Here is an 11,260-nt window from a genome sequence, read left to right as displayed (position 1 = left end):
TAAACCTTCCCTTTCACTCTTGCTGCTATCCTTCTGTCACAAATTCCCAGTGTAAATCTTGGCATCGTTAAGATTGGATCAATTATTTATTTTTTAAAATTTTGTATGTATTTATGTTTTGTGAAAGCCTACATATACTTGAAAACTTATGAAACATACCACACAATTTACATATTAAAGAAGAAGCTCAAAGAAGCTCCAATGCTGTCTTTCACGTGCATGTTGGGGCTTGTTGTTTTTTTTAATCAATCAAATTAATCAAAAATAAAAGATTTTAACAAAGTAACGTAAAGCTATTAAAAATTTGCTCCACGCACATTGCTTTGAAGCTGATGGCCGTGTGCTGGAAGACGTCCCAGGCTCCAGTTGCTAAGGTAACCCTTTAATGTATTTACTACTAGGTTATACGTCAATCACAGGTACTCTTCACTCTCACTGAGAGTCACTTCAGTCACTCAACTGCAAATAGAGAAAAATTTATCTCAGGTCCCGCCCACTTTGTCTCACTAGCAGTTATATCGCCAAGTGGCAAAATGTCTTGAATCTCTTCTAATATGCAAGCATCTTAAGTGAACCCCAGTTTTCAGAGATCCAGTGAGTGAGGACATCACTCACTGGTTTGAGACTTTCTTCCTCATGCTTTTCTTTTTTTCAAAGTTTGAAAGTTGGATAAAGGGAAGTTTGGTCGATAACAGAAACTTAATACCTAGGAGTTTACAATGAGAGCGAAACTTCACTATAGATGCTGCGCCATCATATGATCCCCAGACAGATGCTGAGCTGGCATTTAGGGTTTAAACCAAAGACTTGTCACCCACTGGCTTCTGGACTTTACATTTTGAAGCCTCAGTGTCAGTGTTTTGACTGTTGCCATGTTAGTTTTTAAAGGTAGAAGTGAGCATAACTGGAAAAGAAACTGGACTACTAAGTTATTAGTGCAATCAACCACTCAGCAGGCAGCATTATTTGTCACTTACACTAAAATGTTTCAATTTTTGCACAAACTGTCTGCACGGCTCTTCTACATAAGTAGACACAAAAAACACAAGAAATCAAAATGGACCTCTAACCTTGTGTTTTTTTTTCTACAATAACTCTGCATGATTCGCAACTCAAAATGATTCTTATTATTTCTTACATGGATCTTGGTGTAGCCTCTCAGTTTGTCCTTTGTTTGAAAAACTCTGTTTTAGCTCCTCCCCTCTTTAAGCTATCTTTCTTCCGATTGGCTGCCCCTCACAAATAACAGCAAGTGGGTGGATAACTGTGCCTGTGGTTACCATGTTAGTGATGTCCTGACCATGTTATTAAGTGATTTTCCACATATTTTAGAATAAAACATTAAACAAATACAGTTTTAATTTCAGTTCAGCATCATGTTTTGTACTTAAAATGCCACATAACAGTCATACAAATGATATATGCTAATAGCTTATTCAATGTCCTGCAGGTACAACACACTCAAGAATATTCAGATGATAAATGTACCTTGCAAACCTACTTGCTGAATATATAAATCTTCAAAGAACTTCACTAATGTACAGTCTTATTTAAATCAACTTGCAGAGACCTGAAAGACTGATAACCTGCCAGAGCACATGAAGACATGAAGAAATAAGAAATGTAGATGCATTTATCAAAGCAGGAGAGACTGTGAGCAGGATACTGCTGCACCATTTGTGAAGATACCAGAATGGTCATAAGAAATGAAGATGGGGAAAATTTTACATAGAGTTCTGCTTTTTTTTGACATGGTAGTAGTTTATCTAAAATCTAAAAATCTAAAAACACAGATAATCTGCAGCTTTTTAAGAACTTATGTGTATTCATTAAAAAACAAAAAGGGGCCCTGATCTTTAGGAATCCAGAAATCACAAGATCATACATCGACACTGAAATGCTACATCAGATAAATTAAATAAATAATATTTTATACCACACAAAAACACATAATCAGGTTTTAATTTTAAAAAAGTCAGTCGAACAATGTTATTATGACTATTTTTGTATTTTTATTTTTGTTATATTATTTACTTCCATTATTACAACACCTCGCATACCAAAATAATTTCTCAAATGTGGGCTAAATTAGCGGGTTTTTTTTTTTATTATAAGCAGTACTAGTAGTAGTAGTAGTATTTATTATTATTATTCATTTACAGAATCAACGGTCCACAATTTAAAAACTTGCTTGATGCTTACAGATCATTTTCCTGAAGGAAGACTGAGGAATGGTGTCCACAGCTGGGACCAGTAGCATGTAGTCCGAAATACTACGAGCACATCTCATTTTCAGAACCATGAGGAATTAAATTTAAATGAGAATTCTTAATTAGTCGTCAAATGTACTCCAGCAGCTACACATGCACTCCAGCACATGTGCACTGAACCGGCCTCTACAGTAAAAGTCTATTAGCTTTATCATTACTTTCCTTTACTACAAAGCTAATAGTAAGCTCTGGACAGGCTCTGAACCATCCCATAATCATGCTGCTGTAGGCTCAGACTGGATTGTGGCTACCTCTCCCTGAGGAGGTTGCTTCCTGTTAAAACTAAGTTTTTCCTCCCCACCATTGCCTGATCTCACAGGAGACCATCTGAACACTGAGACTGGGGTTTCTCTCCAATATTGTGAGGTTTGTACCTTCCAGTATAAAGTGCTTTGAGGTGACTGTTGTCGTGAATTGGAACTTAATTATGTTGCTTTAAGCTTTATTAAACTTGCTTTCCTGTATAGTTTGTTCTCAAGCATGCAGCACACACAGTCTGTTCTAGACAGAGAAATCTTAGATGCACTCTCGGTTTACATGCATGAAACTTGCATAAGAGGATGTTTGCTTGTGCACACATCACATGCCATCACCTCTAAATATTCTCATCACTCATTTGATCTGTAAAAACAATTATAAGACAGTTTAATATAGTCATTTGTTCAAACATTTTTATTAACATATTTATTCATATTTTTGAATGACTGCTGATAAACACAGGATGTGATCAATCAATGAAACTACATATTTACATAAGAAACTGAAACATGCTTTAAAAAGCACTAAACGATACTAGACTCGCTTCTCTTTAATTTTCCTCTGTAGTCTTAAAAAAGTCACGTGATCTGCATTAGATAAAGATCAAATCCTGTTATCTTAATAACTGCTTCTCTTCTTATTTAGATGCTTCCTAAACAGTAAATGGTAGAGATATATTTTTATTACTCAGAAAAAGCAAAGAGAAAAGTAAATTCTTATGCATTTTACATCCCTGTTCTGTTCTTCTGTTATGTATTAGATTGTTTTTATAATTCATGGCAGCGCTGATGTTTCTCCACCAATCAATGGCCATTACCTCGATGAAGTGTGACAGAAAGTCAAACATTAATCGACTGCTCAACTCCATCGTGCAAATTTACTGTTAATTGATTCATTTTGTTAATGCTGATAAAATAGAAAATAGTGTATTTATTTTAACGTTTTAATTAACTGCATGGAGAAGAGTGTCAAATACAGCAACGTACAGATGATGCATGTCATTTTTTATCCTCTTTATGTTTTTAAGTCGTGATTAAAAATCTGGATTTCGTGCTTTTGTAAAATGTTGTATGTACAGAAAATAAAAAGCCTTAAAACTGGTCAGTGTTTAATTTTGCTTTATAGGTTTTTTATCTTTTTTTTCTTTCAGATTGTGTCATTTAGTTGATTCGGCACACGTTTGTTTTGTGTTCACTTACTTTCTGTGTGATTTGTATCATGTGCAAAGTAAAACCAAATCAAACAGAGAGCTTAAACGTGAGACCATTTTATTGTACTTTAAACTGATCAGGGAATATTACTGCATTACTCAGGTCATAGATAAATAACACAGAGAAGCACCTATATCATATTACTCAAAGTGCATCATGTGCATTTAGTAAGGGAGGTCCATTCATGTCCAAAAAGAGTAGACAAAATCATGAGTGATGTCTTGAATGTAATCCCGTTGCAGACCACAAACATGGCAGTCTTCTTCTTGGCCGAACAAGGAAATCCCCAAGTGCAAAACTCTACTACAGAGTTTGATCTTTTGTGTGAATATTTGTAGAACCAGTTCCAGATTCTTCCAGTTTTCCACCTCTCTCCAACCACTGGTTTACCTGCAGTGTTAAAGCCTCAGTCAGGTTTCATGTATTTTCCTCATTTCAGGCTGAAAACTGACCTAGTATGAAAATAATGTGCACTTTATTATTCTCTCACTGTTGCCATGTGAAACATATAACTCTATTTCTATTTTTTTATCTGACATTTCAATGCTGTCTCATTAATAAAAACTTTATTTCTATAGTGCCACCTTTTTAAAAAAGAAAAACAGAGTTTATCCAGTGCTTTAACAGAGAAGCAAAAACAATCATACAGAATATAAATAAGTATAAAAAATAAAGAGATTTTGAGGCAATAAGATGATTAATCCTATTCTGAGTTACACAGAAGAGTCGCAATTAAAATCTCGCTGTAAAGCCAACACTTATCCATCAGTCATCACCGACACAAGCAGACATCTCAGTAATATTCAGCCAGAGACAGAGGAAAGGTGGTTAGAAATCAAACAGCTTCTTCCTGTAGCATAACAGGAGTTCCTCACTGAATGACTCTGTCTGGCCAGCCTCATGCAAAATAAATGAGAAAACAGACTGAATGTATGTGTGCCGAGCTGCTCTCAGCGTGTCAGAGCTCACAGATCGCAGGAAGGTGTAAAACGCAAGTCTGACCTGAATCTCCAAACCGCTCGCTGTGCACAGCAGCTGCAGGTGGATCACATCCGCCTCTTGCCCTGTTACTCAATACCACAACATAAATACACAGTTGTGTGTGTGTGTGTGTGTGTGTGTGTGTGTGTGTGTGTGTGTGTGTGTGTGTAGACACAGAGACAGACATTAAACTTGGGTTTGTTTAGAAATGCCATAGATGCATGCAGTGGTGGACTGTTATTAACTCTCAGTGTGAACATGTTTAAAGCCCATTAGCATTTACATGTTTTAAAACCGTTTAAACTAGTTGGTAACACACAATAGTGCAGCTGTGTGCTTGTGCTTTTCTTTTTTCACTTAAAGGTTTTGTAAATTACTTCCAAAATGAACTGAAGCTCTTAAGAACGGCCAGAACTTTATGCCCAAAATATCGGTGTACCTGTGCTCCGCTTTCATGTATTAACCAATTTGTGCCACAAGATGGTGCAGTGAGTCAACCAGACCTGTCATTAGGAGCACCTTCTTAATTACGGTCAAAAGCTGAAGCCTTTCTAGGACATGGAAGTAGGGCTGAAAATAAAACTCAAAGGTTAAGAAAAAATATTTAGCACTGGTGAAATGCTGCCCCCTGGTGGAGTTTAAGGTAAGACTTGCACAGAGTGATTACAGAAAGTGCCAGTTTGTTGTTCATTAAGACACAGGAGCAGGAAAAAGTCTGCATTAACCCACTGAGTATATATTAAAGAAACAGCCAGTGCAGATTTGCTTTAAATGGGAAATCTTTCAAATGACCAGTTCAAGAAAACAGAATATGGCAAAACAAAGTTGCACATAAGTAAATATCCCAAGTAAAATGAAGAAGTTCATTATATTAAATTCACTCAAATCTTTGCTCCAGTGGTCACAACCTTGTTGACTGCATGCTGTAGCCATAGTCAGACCACAGGACCACCAGCAGCACACCTCCACCTGCCCGTACTGAGCTACCTGCCACAGTGGACATCTGAACAGTATGCTCCTCCAGGATTTTTACACCTTGCCAGATGTCACCAGTTTTCTCAATTAGTCCCTATTAGAGTTATTTGTTCCACTGCATTTGTTTTTAAAAAGTTAACTGGCATCTCCAGGAAATCAAAAAATTTTCCACATTTTTATCTAATGCTGGTGGCAGTTTGTTCAGAGAGTAATTTATATCCTGCCATGAAACAAGAGTGACATTACTAAAAGCAGAATATTAAAAATAATTATATGGATCACCATTAGATAATGAATAACACTTCTGCTGATGAAGTATCTAAAGCCATTGTTCCGCCTATTGCCTCTATTCTGTATGCCCATCTCTAATGTTATGACACCGCCTTCCCGGCCTCTAAGAGCATTGTGCCTCACTACAGTGTTACAGTAGAAGATGTGGCAAGCCACACAGCCACACATTCTGGACAGTTGGAGATTGCGCACTAGGTCTGTGGAGGCGGCCAAGTCTGTGTGGACTGTGTGATACTGTCTGTAATCATTACTTGTTGTTTGTTGGGGTCTGCTGTTGAACTGAAGGTGGTTTATGAGCCGGACATGATTCGGATCATCTGTGGAGGCACTGCTGCTCTGGACCTGCTGATTGTTGAACTGGCTGTACTCGTTACTTGTTGTCTGTGGAGGTCTGTTGGGATACAGCCTGTCAGGGTTACTTGTTGTCTGTTGAGGTCTGTTGGGGTACAGCCTGTAAGGGTTACTTGTTGTCTGTTGAGGTCTGTTGGGGTACAGCCTGTAAGGGTTACTTGTTGTCTGTTGAGGTCTGTTGGGGTACAGCCTGTCAGGGTTACTTGTTGTCTGTTGAGGTCTGTTGGGGTACAGCCTGTAAGGGTTACTTGTTGTCTCTGAAGGTCTGTTGCTGAAATAGTCCTGGCTATTTGATGGAACCTGATTGGAAGCTCAAAAGAAAGAAAACAAAAATTGAGACTTACAAATGTTTTCATGAGTTTGTTTGCTGCCATTTCATGTTTTTATGTCGCAGAAATGTTACTTTTGAAGATGACAATATTTTGTCATTGCAAATTTTGCCAATTTTATGCTCCATAAACAAGTTGCTTAACATGCAGTTTCATTTGAATATGAAGGTTTTCAGTGTTGTATCTTAGTATATTTACCATCATCTGAACTACTGTAGTCAAATGGGGAAGTTGGCATCTTCTTGGACATCTGGGTGTCTTCACGCTCCCTCTTTCCCATCGGGGCTGTAAGTGCAACTAGAAGAATTGATATCTCCTGTTAGAGAAGGAGTTTGATTGAGATCATTCTTAAGTCACATTTAAACATATATAATTAGTACAGCAAAGATATCCCAGCCCAGCATGTGTTTTTCCTTCAATTTGTAGGAAGTCCTCCAAGTTCTCCACAATCTCAAAGTCAGAGAAACCTTACACCAATCAGACATCATGTTATTCACCTACCTAATATTGTGTTGGTCCCTATTTTGCTAACAAAACAGCCCTAACCCACTGAGGAATAGAATAGAATAGAATAGAATAGAATAGAATAGAATAGAATAGACCCCTGAAGATGTTCTGTGGCATCTGGCACCATGATGTTAGCAACAGATTCTTTAAGTCCTGTAAGTCGGGCCTTTCTGTGTGGAGTTTGCATGTTCTCCACATGTTTGGACAGGTTTTCTCTCAGTACTCCAAAGACATGGAATTGGTGGGGTTCGTTTCTCTGTGTTAACTCTGCGTCAGAATGGATGAACTGAATTGAATTAAAATGGTAAATGCACTGGTTCTTATGTAGTTTTGTTCTACTCTGACCACTCAAAGCACTTTGCACACTTCTATCTTTCTATATAAGTGCTTTCTGTCTAACATTCATACGCATTTATACACTGATGGATGAACTGGAGATAAACTTGGGGTTAGTATCATGCCCAAGGAGATTTGGCATGCAGACAGAAGCAGATTGGGATTGAACTTTCAACATTCCGATTAGAAGGTGACCTGAGCTACAGCCACTCCCGTAATTCATAACCTTCGAATGAGGTTTCTATAATAAAGTATGCCGGAGAGGTAGGGCTCCAAAGTGACCTGTGTTTGAGCACTCTGACATTGAGATGAACAGGAAAAATATTCATACATTCTTGCAAAATTCACCAAAGGAAGTCATAACATGCTATTCCCAAACAAGCCGTGTTTCCTGATGTGACTTTTGTTCAGGGTTTTTCAAAGCCACTGGACTACTTAGGCATCAAAATTTTGATCCAATGAATACTGGAGCATTTTAAAGGCGTTTTAAAACAATTGCATATATTTTGAAGGTTCCAGGAAAGAGATTCAGAGTCATTAGTAACACCTAAAGTGCTAACATACCACAATCAACCTGTCAAACAGGGAGTTCTTACTACTTACTTTCACCTTTAAAATACAAAAACACATATAAACAACACACACTTTTAGTTTAATATAGTTAACTAAAGTTCACATACTATTATCACATTGCATTGAAACTACTTCCTCCAAAGTAAACTGTCATGCAGTGCAGGTTAGGACCCAAATGCAGTTTTCATAGGTAAGAAGGAGTAACAAAAAACTAACCTTTTATTAAGGTCGAGGAGTAATCGACAACACCGGGCAGCGAATAGTAGAAATGAGAATAAAAAATAAGAAAACTTCCAAAAAGGATCACGAGGAGAACACAAGAGCACACAAACAGATACTGAAACAATGACTGACAGGCAGGGCAGGACTATGTAAGCACACACAAGGGACTTTCAGATAAAACAGAAAGTAAACAAACCACTAAATAGATATGACAATGGCATACGAGGAAACACTAGAGGAGGCTGGTCTTAAATACATAAAAAGACAAGGATATACCTTTAAATAACTCTTAACACTAACATTATCTGGATTATAAAATAACAAGAAGTAAACAGAAATGACTAAAGAGTCACAATGAACCCAAGCAGGAATGCCCAATAATAAACTCTGCAATGACAATAAAATCTAACCACAATCAACTAGAAGTAAAACAGAAATGAGGAACAGTACAGAGGCAGAGGCACAAATTAGGACAATCTTGAAAACATAAGATTTCTAAATAGAATTAGAAAGAAAACCTAACCTAAACTGAAAGCAAAGACTGAAGTCTCCATGATAGAAACAATCGGTAAGGTGCATACCATGCAGGTGTTTTACTCATCACATGAGTCAGTGGTGCATACCTATCATTCTCTGATTATGCCAACAAAACTGAACTAAAACCTTCTCGTACGCATGCACGTTATTATGATAACTTCAGCACATGTGCAGGAGGAGTACAGGACTAAACGGCTCTAACATGTTCCTCCAAACGGCTGCTGAGTGTAAAGTCATTGTAGTGCAGCCATTCCCAAAGACAAGAGTGCTGCGGCCCACTTCAAAACCAGAAAGACCATCTCTGATCAGTAAGTCTGGTTTCTGTTGTTGCCTTGAAGCCTGGCGTTTCTGTGTGTGAGACAGTGGAGGAGATTCTGTTCCTGTTCATGTGTGATTGGCACTCTGTATTCATTGCCTTTCCTTTCCAAAAACCTTATAAATAGTGATGGGCCAACCGAGCCTTCGTAAAACACTGAAAAATTGAAACCATTTGTGCCGCAATAGTGTCGAGGCTTCGAAACAATCTGAAACCCATCTCCACAGTGACACCTGCTGGCCAATTTGGGAATTGCCACATCTTGATGGTGCAGTTCTGTCAAACGATGACAGAGACGAGCCCTGCACATTTCCAAATAAAGCAACTTATTATATCCGACTGTCAATAATTGTGGACAGCACATGTTGTGGAGAAATCTCCGTACAAACTCAAACAATTGAGACTGTAATGATCACTTTGCTTCAGGAAAAAAATTCTCGCTCTGTTAACCTTCATGTTGCTCAGAATAAACCAATAACATAGTAAAACATTCTGAGAAATAACTCTTGGGTTTATTGCAATAACCAACTGTTTTTGGGATCAGTCAGCTTTGTTTTGTTTGTTTTGCTCACACCCCTCAATGCTTGGATGTGTTTGGCTGATGTTTAAGTTTTCTGGGAGTTCATGTCATCAGGTTTGTTCTACACACCGTTAAGCAAAGCTAGAAGCTGGCATTGCATTGGGCTTTAATTTTAATTAATCTAAAAATTTATATTTAAATGAAAAAGGAAAATGTGTTTTCCTTCTTTATAAAAAAAAAAATAGCATTGATTATATTTTGGTGTGCTAATTGTCATCAATTTTAACAGTCCACATCATGCATACACTTTTAAATCATTCTCTGCTGAGCGACCTCTGAAATATGAAGAAACTTTCCTTAACTTTACACTGCTGTGGATGCTGTATCTTACAACAGTGGCATGATGTTTACTGTGAGTCTGGGGTTTTGGTTATAGTGAACCTGCCCCGTGTTGTTTATGAGATATTCTCACCAGAAGCATCAGTGACAATAAAAAAAGGAAACACTCATCTGTCATGAAAGGGTGTTAAGAAATAGATGACCTGTAATTAATGATTACTAATAATTTGTTTTCTAGCTTTTATTTTCTATAGTACAAATATATTCTTTATGGAGGTGCAGTATGTGAATAACAGGTTGTAGTCAGGATGACATCACCTGATACATGTTTTTATAGGCAGCAGACATGTATATTGACATATGGGTCTCTTGTGGGGCCTCCTTACTGTGGGGCACGTCCAAAATGCATCACCTAGGTGCTGCCCTGGAGACATCCTGGCCAAATGCCCAAAGGACCTCATCCTGTGGCTGTGGAGAATTACCACAGAGAACAAGTAGTTATGGAACAAATGTCCATTTGCAGTACCGCCTACGGCACCATATACAGCATATGCATAATACAGTACTGGTGTGTATTGTAAAATATTGCTGTACTGGCTAATTACACCATAAGGCACAGAAAAACTAATTGTTGCATAGTTGACATCAATGGGTTCACACCCATTTTGCAAAAATGTGAAAGAGCAAGAGAGATAGATGTATATCCTCCAGCATGTCCCTCCATCATCTCAGCATTTCTGAAAAGGTGCTCGTTTTACACAGTTAAATGTAAAATAAGTAAATATTTGCAGAACTACAATTCAATTTATAAGGAAAATGGATAATGCATTAAAAATTTGGCCTTTGGGTGACAAGATAGAACCATTCAAATGAAAAATGTACTGGAACTTTTATGATTGATTGATTGATTGATTGATCATACTTTATTCATCCCGAGGGAAATTGGGTTAAGGCTGCCAGCCTGCCAGCGCCGTCTTACCCTTCCGACCATACACACATTACACAAACATCACATGGGGAAGACAGGTCAGAGGGGTATAACATGGAAAAGCACAACATGAGGAAAGATAAGGAGAAAAAAATAACTTCCCCCAGACTGAGCTCCAACAGGGAGATCAGTTTGAGAACAGAAAAAAAAACACCTCTGCACATAGCACATGAAAAAAACTCTTAATACACCAAAGAAACACATGACAAGCAACAGGGATGGGTAAAGGGTGAGAGACAGCCAATGTAGACAGTAC

At 37.8% G+C, this 11,260-nt stretch overlaps 1 protein-coding gene across 2 annotated transcripts; it reads right to left on the bottom strand.

Moving 5' to 3' along the window:
- Positions 1-3,779: 3,779 nt before the first annotated feature.
- On the bottom strand, positions 3,780-11,002 carry LOC116314233. 2 transcript variants are annotated; one of them, XM_039610634.1, is made up of 4 exons: positions 8,299-11,002; positions 6,865-6,982; positions 6,238-6,648; positions 3,780-4,129 (listed from the first exon to the last, which is right to left on the bottom strand). In XM_039610634.1, exons 2-4 carry the CDS (start codon positions 6,944-6,946, stop codon positions 3,894-3,896), a joined length of 729 nt encoding a protein of 242 aa, XP_039466568.1. In that variant the 5' UTR covers positions 6,947-6,982; positions 8,299-11,002; the 3' UTR covers positions 3,780-3,893. The 2 variants fall into 2 exon arrangements, with proteins under 2 accessions (XP_039466568.1, XP_031588056.2); XM_031732196.2 differs by having other exon boundaries at positions 3,780-6,648; positions 6,865-6,963; positions 8,299-8,442.
- Positions 11,003-11,260: the final 258 nt, after the last annotated feature.

The sequence above is a fragment of the Oreochromis aureus genome, linkage group 4, assembly GCF_013358895.1.
Source record: "Oreochromis aureus strain Israel breed Guangdong linkage group 4, ZZ_aureus, whole genome shotgun sequence".
Taxonomy (NCBI): domain Eukaryota; kingdom Metazoa; phylum Chordata; class Actinopteri; order Cichliformes; family Cichlidae; genus Oreochromis; species Oreochromis aureus.
Note: the sequence above shows the minus strand (reverse complement) of the source record. Positions and strands in the feature narration are given on the sequence as shown.